The 14,762-nt window shown below is 42.1% G+C and overlaps 1 protein-coding gene across 3 annotated transcripts in view; it reads right to left on the reverse strand.

Annotated features, from left to right (window-relative positions):
• Positions 1 to 3,776: 3,776 nt before the first annotated feature.
• Positions 3,777 to 14,762, reverse strand: part of LOC143973438 (uncharacterized) — a 114,402-nt gene continuing 103,416 nt past the window's right edge. For 2 of the 3 annotated variants that reach the window (XM_077474421.1, XM_077474419.1), the window contains exon 13: positions 3,777 to 6,564. In XM_077474421.1, the coding sequence (XP_077330547.1) occupies positions 6,523 to 6,564 (42 nt within the window). In that variant the 3' untranslated portion in view covers positions 3,777 to 6,522. The remainder of the gene's footprint in view (positions 6,565 to 14,762) is intronic. The other variant, XM_077474420.1, reaches the window with a different exon arrangement.

The following is a 14,762-nucleotide window of genomic DNA, read 5'->3' on the forward strand; positions in this document are numbered from 1 at the left end:
ATCCTCCTTGCTTGTTTCATGTCCAGATTCCCATTATACCCTAGACCAGACCTCCCTAAACCTTTTACCATGGAAGAACCCTCAAAACCCCCTTAATTTTTTAAGGGGGTAGACTAAATAATGAAAACAGCAGTATTATTGGGTCTACTTTTTGTTTGTCTAGACCAGCATTTATCAATCTTTTTTCGTGTCACCCAAAACTATGTAAAATCTTGTGGAAACCAAATCCAAAAAGTAAAAAATTGCAAATGTTACATATCAATGGGAAACTTGAGTCTGGGGCAATGCACATAACCGCCTTGATGAAATTAACTTCACATGAGAATTCCCCTTCACATCAGAAGTCCCTCTTTATATCAGAGGCTTCCCATCACATTTAAGTCCCTTCTTCACATCAAAGACCCCCCCCCCCACTATATCAGAGATCCTTCATCATGCCAAAGCCCCCCCCCCCTCACATCAGAGGTACCTCTTTACATCAGAGTCCCCCATCATCAGAGGCCTCCTATGCGTGAGAGTCCTCAAGAACCTGGGCAAACCTGGTTCCCCTGTTCATGGTACACCAAGGCTAACCAGGTGTCACCCTGGTGGTCAAGAAACACTGGTGAAGGCTGCACTAAAAATACAAAAAACCGATGTGGCTATCTTTGTTTATCTTTTCATTGGGCATGCTCTCTAGATTGCATGCCGGCTCATTATGAGTTGTGTTCAGCAGTGGTTGGTACAAGTGGTCAGTAAAATGGGTGTCTAAGAAGGCTTTACTGTGTTATGTACTGGTTGGAGATCTTTTGATTCATTTAGTCAGGGCTTTTTTTCCCAGAGAGTAGGTGCAGGAACTCCCCCTTTCTGAGACACCCCTTTTCTCCACCTCCGAGCACCGTTCCTTGGTCCCCTACCCACCTCCCAGTAGTGCCCTTTTAGACAATACAGAACCAAGGATCAACTTGTGGTGCTAAGTAATCTCTGAGGAATTTGATAGTTATAACAAGAAAAGCAGTAAAATAGAAACCCTGCAGCCAGTAACAATAGAGTTCCCTCCAGAAACAATAAACCACCCCACCACAAAAAATCCCCCCCAGTAACAATAGACTCCCAGCAGCAACAGCAGATCTCCCCACAGCCAGCATCAATAGATTCTCCAGCATCCAGCAACAATAGACCCCTCCCTCAACAGTAGATCTCTCCCAACAACAACTGACCCCCCCCCCCCAGCAATATAAGACCCACCCCCAGCAACTGTAGGTCTTCCACCAGCAACAATAGACTTCCTCAGAAACAAAAGACCCCCCATGCAAAAATAGATACCCTCCAGCTAGAATAGATCTCAGTGAATATCAATAGACCCTGCAGCACAACCCAGCACCATTGTCTGTCAGTGGTGAAGGTGCCGGAACTGCGTTCCCCCACGTTCCCGCTGAAAAAAAGCCCTGCATTTAGTTCCTTCTCACTATTACCTGTATGCTTATACTGTCTTGTTGAGTCCAAAGTCCTACTCCATAAAAAACATGGTTTACATACATTCCACTGGTGAAGGCTAAAAAGCCTGAAACAGCTTTAAGTAATTTGAAACAAATTGGTCTACAATATTATTCTATATCTGCACTATATACCGGCTGTTCTGGATGTGAATTCAACTTTTTGGGGCAGAAAGGAAGGCACCAAACACTGTCCTGAAATGAGGAATAATTCTCTTATTTAGGATATGTAATGGAATCAGACATGTGAATTCATACCGTCTTGTGCTATACACCAATTGGCGTTGAGGGATTCTTTATTCCTTTATTCCCTTCTCGCCATAACCTGAATGATCATACTGTAACCAGAACAAAATTGTTTGATATTTCCAGAGCAACAGTTATGCTTGCATACTCAAACCATAATAAGACATCTTGACTGCGAAGAATTGTGGCCAAAAAACAAATTTGACAGAAAGGGGCCTTCAAACACCAATGAGGCCTGTGGCTAAACACACGGATTAAAACTGAAAGCAGAACTCAGTACACACCTTGGAGAACCAGTTTCCACAAAAGCAGAACTTCACAAAATCAACATCCACGGAAGAGTGGAAACCAACATTAGGGGCTGGTTTATACCACAGTAAACTTTGACTCAACACATGCATTTTTTTGTGTGTTGAGGTTTCCTGTATTAGTGAATTACACTTATTTTGGCTTCATTAAAGCGCCTAATGCTTCAACATGCTTTTATGATGTGTTTTTGATGCTTTGGTGGTGCTTCTATTATTGGTGATGCTTCAGTGAAGCGTTGGTGATGCTCTTTTGAAGCTTGACAGATGCCCTTTGTGTGTGTGTGTATGTTTATATCTCATACTAAAGTTTTTTTCAGATTCATGCATAGAATGCATGAAGTCAAAACACCTTCAACCTTTAGAACCACTTTAAGAAGCTAATTTAAAGTGAATAGGCGGTAACACAACTCAAAACATGTAAATTTAGTGGGGTTTTTTTGGGGTTTTTTTTTTTATGCAGTTCACTGTAATGCACATTTTGTGATGTGTTGTAATGTGTTGCAGACCAGATGTATTATGGGGGTACATTGGGGTGCCATTGAAAATGAACAGCACCACAAAGCGCTAGCTCATTTATAGTGTGTTACTGCATGTTGTCCAACGTGTGCGTGTGAACCAACCCGAAAATTTAAGTTTTGGTTTTCGGACACTGTTCTTATTTGCTGATGAAATCTTGCAAGTCTCAAATTAATAAAATGTGCAAGCGCGAACAGTACTAGCTCATATTCTATTCGCAGACAGGATATCTATTACCAGTCACTGGAAGTCACCGTCACCGCCTAAAACAGAAGAAATTATCACTTGTGTGAATGTACAGTGGTAGTATGAGAAAATGCTTGCTTTTAAGCATCTCCAATCCTCCTTTCTTGAAATCTTGGAATTCATGGTTGCTCCATCCCAAGGCCTCCCCTGGTCTTCAATTGTAATTCTGTTAATGGTTAACTGGTTAATTACTTATGACCTAGTGCCTTGATGTGGTTGCCGTTATATTCTGTGATAAGGTATGTATCACATATCACAAGGTAAGGTAATGTACTGGTATTACTCTTTCCTTCGTTTTCGTTATCAGGTAGTACCGGTGTGTCTATTGCCTAAAGTTAGACGTTCACGCCTCCCCATCACAGTATGCCCCCAATAGGGGTGACGGGGTGTAATAGAGACAAGTTTCCAATGACTATCTGTTCACCTACACTGGCTACTCCTGGTTCTGTTTTTGATCTTTATTCCTTTCTGTATTGGTAATTGTTTTTTTTTTTTTTTTTGGAATGTAATCTATATTTCAGTACTCATTGGAAAATGCACCCTACTTAGATTTTTCTCTGTTTTGTACTTTTACTTGAATTTCTTCAATAAAAATATATAAAAAAAAAATTTGCAAGTCCACCCAGAAAAACAGATATTAAAAGAACCATTTTGAAAAGTCAATTTAAAAAAAAAAGAACCATTTTGAAAAGTCAATTTAAAAAAAAAAAAAGAACCATTTTGAAAAGTCAATTTAAAAAAAAAAAGAACCATTTTGAAAAGTCAATTTTAAAAACGATCATGGAGTAATCTTTTCTTTATTAACTAAACAACTTAGCTTATATGTATAATGAAACAAACGTTACAAAGAAACATTTCCCATTTTTTTCAGTTGTACTGCTTTCTTAATGAATCAATGAATAATTTAAAAAAAAAAATAGTTAAACATCAACATTCTCAATACAACACAAAAATATACAAAAAGTTAAACCATAGCAAAAATAAACACATTTTAAAGTGCTTTATTCTTAGATTTACAGTTTCAGGCAAGACCTCTATAAAAACTTTCAGTTATACAAAACTATTGCAAAAAGTACATTCATAAAAATGTTAAGAGTTTAGGAAGATATGACCCCAAAGGAACCCAAAGGATTTGTTCCATCTTTGAGATATGAGTGGCCATAGCTACAATTTAGTCTTCCAGCAATCATCCGACTCTGGCGGCAGTGTTGCTGTTACATGCAAGTGGCATCTACTTCAGAAAAGATGCATTTACTTCCAACCAGAGGAACTATTTCTAACAAGTGACATCTACTTTCATCAAGCAGCATCTACCGTATTTATCGGCGTATAACACGCACCCCAAGTTTAGGAGGGAATTTTAAGGAAAAAAACTTTTAGGAGGGAAGTTTAAGGAAAAAAAACTTACATTTAAATGCCCATCAATGCAGCCTTATCAGTGTCCATCTGAAGCCTTGTCAGTCTTATTTGCAGCCTTGTCCATCATTGCACTCTTGTCAGTGTCATATGCAGTTTTGTCATGCAGCCTTGTCCACTATTGCAGCCTTGTCAATCAATGCAGCCTTGTCCCCTTGTCTGTGTCATTTTTCAGCTTTGTCTGTTTTATTTTTCGCTTTTATTTTTTAAAATGGCGCAGCCGAGATATCCTGTGTGACTTGGTGGCGCTCGGTAGTTCTCGGCCACCTTCGGCCATTCTCGCTGGCTTTGGGCCACCTTCGGCCCTTCTCGGCGGCTTTTGGCTGCTCTCGGCTGTTCTCGGCCGGCAGGAAGGCCGAAAGTGGGCGAGAGCCATCGAGAAAAGCCGAAGGCGGCCGAAAGCCACTGGGAAGCTCCGAAGGAGGCTGAAAGCCGCCGAGTAGGGCCGAAGGCAGCTAAAAGCCACCCAGAGGGTCCAAAATGGCAGAGGATCGTCATATAACACGCACCCGCAATTTTTCCCTGATTTTAAGGGGGAAAAGGTGCGTGTTATACGTTGATAAATACGGTAATTCCAATAAGTAGCATCTACTTGCAACAAGTGACATCTACTTCCAACAAGTGGCATCTTGTTCTGAAAAGGGGCATCTACTTCTGATAAGGGGCATCTAATTCTGATAAGGGGCATCTACTTCTGATAAGGGGCATCTACTTCTGATAAGGGGCATCTACTTCTCACAAGGGGCATCTACTTCTGATAAGGGGCATCTACTTCTGATAAGCGGCATCTACTTCTGATAAGCGGCATCTACTTCTGACAAGGGGAATCTACTTCTGACAAGGGGCATCTACTTCTGACAAGGGGCATCTACTTCTGACAAGGGGCATCTACTTCTCACAAGGGGCATCTACTTCTCACAAGGGACATCTACAGTACTTCCAACAAATGACATCTATTTCTGACAAATGGCCTCTACTTTAATTAAGTGGCATTTACTTCTGACAAGTGACCCCAACTTCCATCAAGTAGTATCTACTTGATGCACGCGCACACCTAGTGGCCAAAAAATGAAGCAATGTAACGTAGCGGCGATTCGTGCAGCCGAGCCATGGTGCCGCAGTACAACTGCGGCGGCTGGTCGGCAAGCGGTTAATAAAGGTAATTTTACTTAATAACATTCAATTACAATATGGCTTTCATTGCAAGTGTATACACCAGCCATTCTCAACCAGGGATCTGTGGAACCCTGGAGTTCTTTCAGAGGTTGCTAGGGGTTCCTTGAGCTGTGGCTGATGAACCACCTATTTGATGGTGCCTACAGAGTTCATGGGTTCAGCATCACTTCGCAAAGCCAGCAGCATGACACCAAATATCTTTTTAGCTGTCTTTAAGGGTGGCATTCTGAACACCACTTTAAGGGGGACATTCTTCCTATTGACCACTAATATAAGGAGCATTGTTCCTATTGAGCCCTGATGATTTGGTTTTAGTAAGGGTTCTTCGAGACATGAAAATTATTTTTGGGGTTCCTCTAGGGTTAAAAGGTTGAGACACTGGTCTAGAACTTGCTGTTCTAGACACTGGCATCCTAACAACTAATGACATCATCAGCTAATAAAGAGGATGTCTGTTGCCTCCACAGCATCCTTTTTGAGCCTCCTCTGCGTCTGACCCTGAGCTCTGGGGGAACATTAGCTGACTGATGGAGAAAAATTGAGGGAGAAGAGAAACATTGGAATACTAGTCAGTACCAGTGTGCAAAAGTGTATTTGCTTTGGAAGAATAAATCACCTCTAACTTTGGATGTCTTATGTGTGGATATTACTGCATTATGTAAAACTATTAGAAATAGAATAGTTTTATACATTTTAGAATGGGGTGCCTCAAGATTCTCTATAATTTTAAAGGGTGCCTTGACTGAAAAAAGGTTGAGAAACACTGGTATGCACTATATTATTTTTTTATTTTTTTTCCCATGATAATGGAGTTACCCTTTAAATGGCAAGGACAAAGCTATGCGGGGGGGGGGGTGATTTATAATCGAATATTACAGACGTTGGGCCCTTTACGTAGCATTGGCCAGAATTCATCCACCTCCCCAGGCCCAAAGAAAGTGATTAAAGGTCAAGTAATGGTATTACCAATTTCAACATGTTGCCTTGGCTTATGCAGTTTGATGGACAAGTCAAGTTCGGATTTATCAAGCTTTGGTCTCAGTATTTGCAGCTCCCAAAACCCAAGCTGAATTAAAAATCAATTCAGACTTCCTGAATCCATCCAGCAGTAGAAATACAAAGCCTGGACTTGATCATCTTCATTTTTCTGTTCTGGTTTTAATCTCAGAGTAGACAACCTGCTGAAAAAAAAAAAAAAAAGAGACCATGGTACTTAGAAACATATTGGCTATATTAATTTTTAGTCAAGTCAATATAAAATACTGCATATGAATATTTCAAATTAAAATTTCCAGCCAGCAGGTGGCACTCTTGGCACCATTTCACATGTTTACCTGTCTATTCTCAACCACCCTCCTATAAAGCCTGGGCTTTTTTCCTGGACGCAAAGGCTTAACCTAAAATTTAGCTCAAAAGAATGAGTAATTTCCTTACATGTCCCTTCCAACTATACTGGGGCTGAAGAGAATTTCAACTAAGCCGGCCATAGTTAGAATTTTGCATGAAAATGTTCACTTTCAAAATGCTAACTAGATTTGCTATTGGTTAATGGAAACAAAATGGTGATCATGTTCAACTTTAGTGATGAGAAAAAACGAAGAACAAAAAAAAAGAGAAAAAAGACGAAGGATGGAAAATGTTACTTGTTTGTTATCTACATTTTAAGTGTTAATTTGGTTCTCAGGCCAGAAATAAAAAAAGAAAAATATCACACTTAAGGTAATGTGCTTGGAAAATTTTTATCTGAAATTAAAACTTTGTGGTCATGAAGACTTGTTATTTTCAATTATTATATATGTATAGCAATGCATGAAGTCACAATACAACAAAAAGTTTTCTACGAATGCTCTTCAAAAAGTTTCCACACTTTTTAATATTTAATAAAGTTAAAAAAAAAAGTGCGGAAACTTTTTGAAGAACCCTCGTATATAGTGTTTCAAAACTGGATTTGTCAGTATAGTAGATTCTAAAATATAATCATGTAGTATATCCACTACAACCCCATTGACTGATGAATGTATATACAGTATAAATACACTTCTAAATATGCAGCATACTTATAATTTTAAACAAATTTGGATTTGCAATATTCTATCATTGATTTCACATGCAAAATAAAAAAATCCTGCTAATATGTCTGAGAATATATTTAAATAGCATGTCTAGATGGATTTTTTAAAGGTTTTTTGAGCTGTCTAATGATGGCATCATTAACCACTTGACCTCCGGAAGATCTACGCCTCCTTCCTGACAAGGCCATTTTTTGCTATATGGCACTGCGTTACTTTAACCACTTAAGGACCGCCTCACGCCGATATACGTCAGCAGAATGGCACGGCTGGGCAGTGGTGTAACTAGAACCTTCAGGGCCCCGATGCAGGAAACCATGGCGCCCCCCCCCCCCCCGACCTCCGGACAGGGCTCTTTTCTCCGAGCCTGATGGTGGGACACCAGGACCCAGTCCCAAGTGGGTGGCCGCATATAAAGGAACCGATTTAAAAAACATCAATTACAGCCACTGTACCCATCAAACGCCACCACTGTACCAATCAAATGTCACTACTGTGCCCATCAAATGTCACTACTGTGCCCATAAAATGTCACTACTGTGCCCATCAAACTCTGCCGCTGTGCCATCAAACTCTGCCGCTGTGCCCATCAAGCTCTGCTGCTGTGCCCATCAAATGCCACCGCTGTGCCCATCAAATGCTGCCAGTGTACCCATCAAATGCTGCCACTATGCCCATCAAATGCCGCCACTATGCCCATCAAATGCTGTTGGTGTGCCCATCAAATGCTGCCACTGTGAATCCCCACCGCCGCTGTCGCTGTCTGCCCGCCACTTACCCTGTCTTGGTGGGGCAGCGGGTAACAGCCATGAGCGGGGTCCTCCATGCATCTCCTGCCATCCTCTTCTCCCGTCTTCTCCTCCTGATGGGCGTCCAATAGCTGTGTCTATCGTTTCAGCCAATCGGGTGATGGGTAACAGACCCGCACACCTGATTGGTGGAGAGGCGGTTCAGTGTTAGGAAAGTGAATATTAATTCACTTTTCTAACACACCTGGGTAGACTGTGAGCTTCAAGCATGGTGCTCGCAGTTCACCTATTTTGAAGCCTATTAGAGCCCATGGCTGCAAAAACACACCCCCCCGCCGCTGTAATTCAGGCACCCGGCACCCCAAAAGTGACCAGACACCTAAATATGGGGGTGGCAGCGGTGGCCAAGGATAGATCCATGCTATGCTATGCATGAATCTATCCATTGGTCATGGAGGGGGTGGAACCTGTGCACCCTTTTAGATGCACCGCCACTGATAAACACATGCACATTCACATACATACATATGCATACATGCACACTCACATACATGAGCACACACAAGCATACCTACACATACATATATTAACACACACACACACATGCATGCTCTCACACACACACATACAAGCATGCTCTCACACACACACACACACATACAAGCATGCTCTCACACACACACACACACACACATACAAGCATGCTCACACACACACACACATGCACATACAAGCATGCTCACACACACACACACACATACAAGCATGCTCACACACACACACATACAAGCATGCTCACACGCACATACAAGCATGTTCACACACACACACACGCACATACAAGCATGCTCACACGCACATACAAGCATGCTCACACACACACACATACAAGCATGTTCACATGCACATACAAGCGTGTTCACACACACACATGCACATACAAGCATGCTCACACACACACACACACACACACATCCATGCATGCTCACACAAATACAAGCATGCTCACACACATGCACATACAAGCATGCTCACATGCACATACAAGCATGCTCACACACACACACATACAAGCATGTTCACATGCACATACAAGCATGTTCACACACACACATGCACATACCAGCATGCTCACACACACACACACACATCCATGCATGCTCACACAAATACAAGCATGCTCACACACATGCACATACAAGCATGCTCACACACACATACAAGCATGCTCACTCACATACACAAGCATGCTCACACACACACACAAGCATGCTCACACACACACACACACACACACACACACACACACACACACATACAAACACAAATACAGTAGCTAGTCTTATTAAAAAAAAGGCAGACATTTACCTTGGCGCTTCCTGCCGGGTACTGCACTCTAGGGGGAGACAAAGAGCACACACTGTGCTTTCACTAAAGGCTAATGTGAGGAGCTCTCGCACAGTGCCGATTTCAATTCGGCTGATGATCGGGGAGCTCCTCTCAGCCTCCCCTCCTATGGAAGAGTACAGGGGGCCCTCAAGGGCCCCCTGCAGCAAGGGGCCCAGTCACCATGGCGATCTTGGCGACCTCTATAATTCCGCCACTGCGGCTGGGTACAATCACGTACCTGTACATGGCTCTTTAAGTGCCTAGCTGTGGGTCGGGAGCGTGCCGCCAGCGGCACGCTCCCAACCTGGTCCTGAGCTCATTGACCGTGGCCGCGGGACCAGCGGACCCGATCGCCGCTGGTGTCCCGTGATCAGGTCACAGAGCCGTGTAAACAAACCTCTCCCCGTTTACCAAAAATATGTAGAAGAATACGTATCGGCCTAAACTGAGGAAAAAAAAGTTTTTATATATATTTTTGGGGGATATTTATTATAACAAAAAGTCGCTTTATTTTTGTTTATAGCGCAAAAAATAAAAACCGCAGGGGTGATCAAATACCACCAAAAGAAAGCTCTATTTGTGGGAAAAAAAGGACAATTTTGTTTGGGAGCCACGTCGCACGACCGCACAATTGTCAGTTAAAGCGACGCAGTGCCGAATCGCAAAAAGTGGTCTGGTCTTTCACCAGCAAAATGGTCCGGGGTTGAAGTGGCTATAAAACATATCCAATAAAAAACAAAACAAAAAAAAACTAACTTATTCCTAAATTGAGGCCATTAAGTGTTCTTCTACATTTTCTTGTTAAAAAAAAATATCCCAATAAGAGTATATTGATTAGTTTGCACAAAATGTATAGCGTCTATAAACTATGGTATACAGTATATACTGGAATTTTTATTATTATTTTTTTTACTAGTGATGGCGGCGATCAGCAACTTATAGCGGGACTGTGATATTGCGGCATACTGACACTTTTTGGGAACCAGTGACATTAAAACAGTGATCAGTGCTAAAAATATGCACTGTCACTGTACTAATGGCACTGGTTGGGAAGGGGTTAAACATCTAGGGCAGGGATATGCAATTAGTGGACCTCCAGCTGTTGCAAAACTACAAGTCCCATCATGCCTCTGCCTCTGGGTGTCATGCTTGTGGCTGTCAGAGTTTTGCTATGCCTCATGGGACATGTAGTTCTGCAACAGATGGAGGTCCGCTAATTGCATATCCCTGATCTAGGGCGATCAAAGGGTAAAATTTGTGCCTAGCCAGTGTTTTGGTGTACTGTGTGTGTGCAACTTTTACTAAGGGAAGTGATGGATTTTCTTTCCCTGCCTTGCAGGGAAAGAAAATTCTTCAGCTCCCCACTAACAGGACAGAGCTCTGCTTTGTTTATAGCTCTGTCCTGTGTGTCTTACCGATGATTGGTGGGTGCCAGTGGTTATCCATTGGCCAGCACCCGCTGATCGGCATCTGCTGTGTCTAATCACAGCACAGCCTGGTCGACAGTGGCGCACTTTGCTGCCGTACATGTAAGTGATATGGTCGGCAAGTGGGTAAAGGGATTCTAAAGGTACAAAGTTTTCTACCTTAATGCATTCTCTGTATTAAGGTAAAAAAAACATCTTCTGCATGCAATTCCCCCCCTCAACTGCCCCTTAAATACTTACCTGAGCCCCATCTCAATCCAGTGGTGTACACAAGAGCAGCTGCTGTCTCAGCTCTCTCTCTCCTCATTGGACAGAGAGGTAGCAGCGGGGAGAGAGCAGAAGCCAAGGCTGAGCTAGTGGACACACATAGAAAGCTTGGGAGCAAGCATGCACACGTGCCCCTTAGAGCAAGCAGCTTATTACTGGGGCACTCGGCAAAGGGGACCCCAGAAGAAGAGGAGGCAGAGTAAGTGGACACACAGAGAAAACTTGGGAGCGAGCATGCACACGTGCCCCCTAAAGCAAGCAGCTTATTATGGGGTCAATCGGCAAAGGGGAGGAGCTGGGAACGCTGGCAGGGGACCCTAGAAGAAGTGGATAGAGGCTGCCCTGTGCTAGACCATTGCACAGAGCAGGTATAAGTATGTATAAGTGTATAAGTAAGCAAGTATAATATGTTGCAAATCATATTTTACCTTTTAAAACTAAAATCAGAAAAAGGGAAAAATAGTGGCGCTTAACTATAAATTATAACTAACTCTAAGAAACGTGACAACAATTAAATGGTATGAACAACATGTGTGAGCTCAACAATTGTATCACCCTGTGATAAGTGAACCAAATAAATGTGTCACAGAACAAACAAAATTAAGATAAAGTTCATGAAAATGTCCAAAAGTATCCTTTGAAGTAACTTCTTATTCCATCCACCACACCAAAGTGATCAGTGATTCCACTCCCTTAAAGAGGAAGTAAAGGCTAAAAAAAAAAAAAAAAAAAACACACCCTGCAAGGCAAAGGCATAATGAGCTAGTATGCATAGCATATTAGCTCATTATGAATAACTTACCTGAGAACGAAGCCCCCGAAGAGGTCCTCCGTCTTCATGTGGATCCCGGAGTGACTTCCAGGTCTCGCTGCTCTGGTGCAGCGATGACGTCACTCCTGCGCATGTGCACCGATGCCGACACTCGCGGCATATCGCCGCGATCTACGGCCTGCCCCGTGCGCCTGCGCCGTAGACAGCGGTGGCTGTCTTTGGGTAAATATCTCCTAAACCATATAGGTTTAGGAAATATTTCTTTGACCTACAGGTAAGCCTAGATTAAGGCTTACCTGTAGGTCCAAGTTGGTTGTAAGGGTTTACAACCACTTTAAGAAATGCACTCACCGACTCCCAGCACTTTTGTATCAGGCTTAAGCATTTATCAGGCAGACAGCGAGTAGTGGACCGTTGCTCCAATCATCCATTGTGCAGAATTCAAATATTCCAAATGTAAAATAATAAAGGTGCTTCAATAGTGTAAAACCGTATGAATCAATTTATTAAAACACAAAAACACTTCAACCTTTACACTCACATTTCACAGTTCAAAAGCCAGCAAATAGATATCAAAGTCACAGCAAGCCTCACTCCTGAACAGCACAAACTTTGGACTGTGGCCCCGGCGGACCGAGCTTGTAAGCGTTGTTCTCACCCTCTCAGACACAGATGCCAGTCTCACCACTTCCCCGTTCAGCTCCAAACACTGCAGATTACTGGTGATTATTGCCACACAGCCACGCCCCCAACGTTTCATCATACATTGACTTCCTCATGGGGTTGGCTGCACGGCAGGACAATCAAACTATTTATACCCTCCCATCCATCCCATTCACAAGATCCGCCACAGTGCTTGCGCACATCTCGTGTTCCCGCTGGTATAATCTACCGATGATCTATGTTCAGATTTCGCATTACACCCTAACTCATGGGACAGCAGGCCAGAATGTTATGCAATAATTTGAAATAAGACAAGCGGACAAGTATTTGGAATAATAAAGGCCATGGTTGTTTATTACTGGTTTCAAAATACGTACATAAACTCATCAAAAAACTCATCCAATAAACTTAAAGCTAGCCCAGCCACTACGGCTCAGGCAGCAACAACAAAATACCCAAAAGGGCAGGCGGACCTAAGGCCAACTGCCCACAGAACCCCAAACCCCTGTTCGGCCAACTCAACACAAGAGCTTAAATCCCCATTGAAAATATCCAAGCCAATATCAGACAAATGGATGTCATCCTGCCTGTAAAGGCCTGGAATACCCCCCTGTAGCTCAGTGTGCCTAAAGGATAACATTCCCAATCTAGACAATAGCTTGGATACTGCCCTATTCACTCTCTTCCTGATTTTTTTCAAAAGGGCGTACAGAAGGATAGGAAAGCCAACCCATTCTCTGCACAATTTCCAGAAAAAAACACTACCGGACTGGGAAAGGATAACTGGATTTTCTGTAGATCATCCCTAATCTGAAAAATAAGGTCCAAGGTTTTACGATAACCAATATCATTACCTCCTAGATCAGGGATATGCAATTAGCGGACCTCCAGCTGTTGCAAAACTACAAGTCCCATCATGCCTCTGCCTCTGGGTGTCATGCTTGTGGCTGTTAGAGTCTTGCTATGCCTCATGGGATTTGTAGTTCTGCAACAGCTGGAGGTCCGCTAATTGCATATCCCTGTCCTAGATGAATAATTAAGATATCCGGAGAGGGAAAATGAAGAAGAAGCTGTGAAATAAAAGAGCTTAGATCTGACCATAACATTCCCTTCTTTCCGCACCCAAAAATCTTAAATTTATTAACATCCAATCCTAAATTGCTAGTATAAACTCGTTGTTGAGCTCTCAAATTCGCCCAATAGATGAAGGAGTGTCCAATCATCCACACAATGCGAGTTTTACTTGAAATAGTTCATAGCATTACGTTAGGACGAATATAAAGAAAGTACCTATCTGATTTCCATCTACCAATCTGTTTAATGGATCTAACATCAAAACCCAATCTAGCGGCCTCTGTTGCTGTTCCAATTCGAAAAGAATGTGACGATAAATGCTCCTGATCTAAGTTTAAAGCCTTCAAACACTTCTTGAAAACACATACGAACTGGTACTTTGTAAGGGGTAAACCCGATTTATGAATAAAAAATTTTTGAAAACCCCAAAGGCCTAATTTATAAATATTGACGTATCAGAGCCACCGGCAAATACTAGCACTTACACACATATCTAATGTTAAACCAATTACCTTTACCTACCTGATCCATTTTGGATCTGCTAATCAAAATTTTTATTGAACTTTCGAAAATAACAACTTCAGATGTGTGTATTTGAACCAGCCCAGATACCCTAAGCGCCGCAAAAAACATAACTGAAAAAAAAAACTCCCGAAAAAGAATTGATTCAAAGTAAGAAAAACAAATTTCATCTGTTATGGAGCAAAGCACTAATGGAGTGATGGGCTTCCCTGAATCAGGTCTAAAATTATTCCTTTTATAACCTTTTAAAGCTTGTTTTATAGAAAAATATTTAATGCAAAACGGCATGTTATTTAATTTCAAGAAAAGAGAAATTCTACACAGAGTTTTATGTATGTAGGACCAAGAATAATTTTGCTCAAAAAGAGAACCAAGAAACTTCAATAGTAGTACCTCAGACACGGAACCCAATGGTTCATCTATCATAAATTCAAATTCATTGAAAAA

This window comes from Lithobates pipiens, unplaced genomic scaffold, assembly GCF_037356315.1.
Source record: "Lithobates pipiens isolate NorthernLeopardFrog02 unplaced genomic scaffold, aLitPip1_a1.2 Scaffold_82, whole genome shotgun sequence".
In the NCBI taxonomy this organism is placed as follows: domain Eukaryota; kingdom Metazoa; phylum Chordata; class Amphibia; order Anura; family Ranidae; genus Lithobates; species Lithobates pipiens.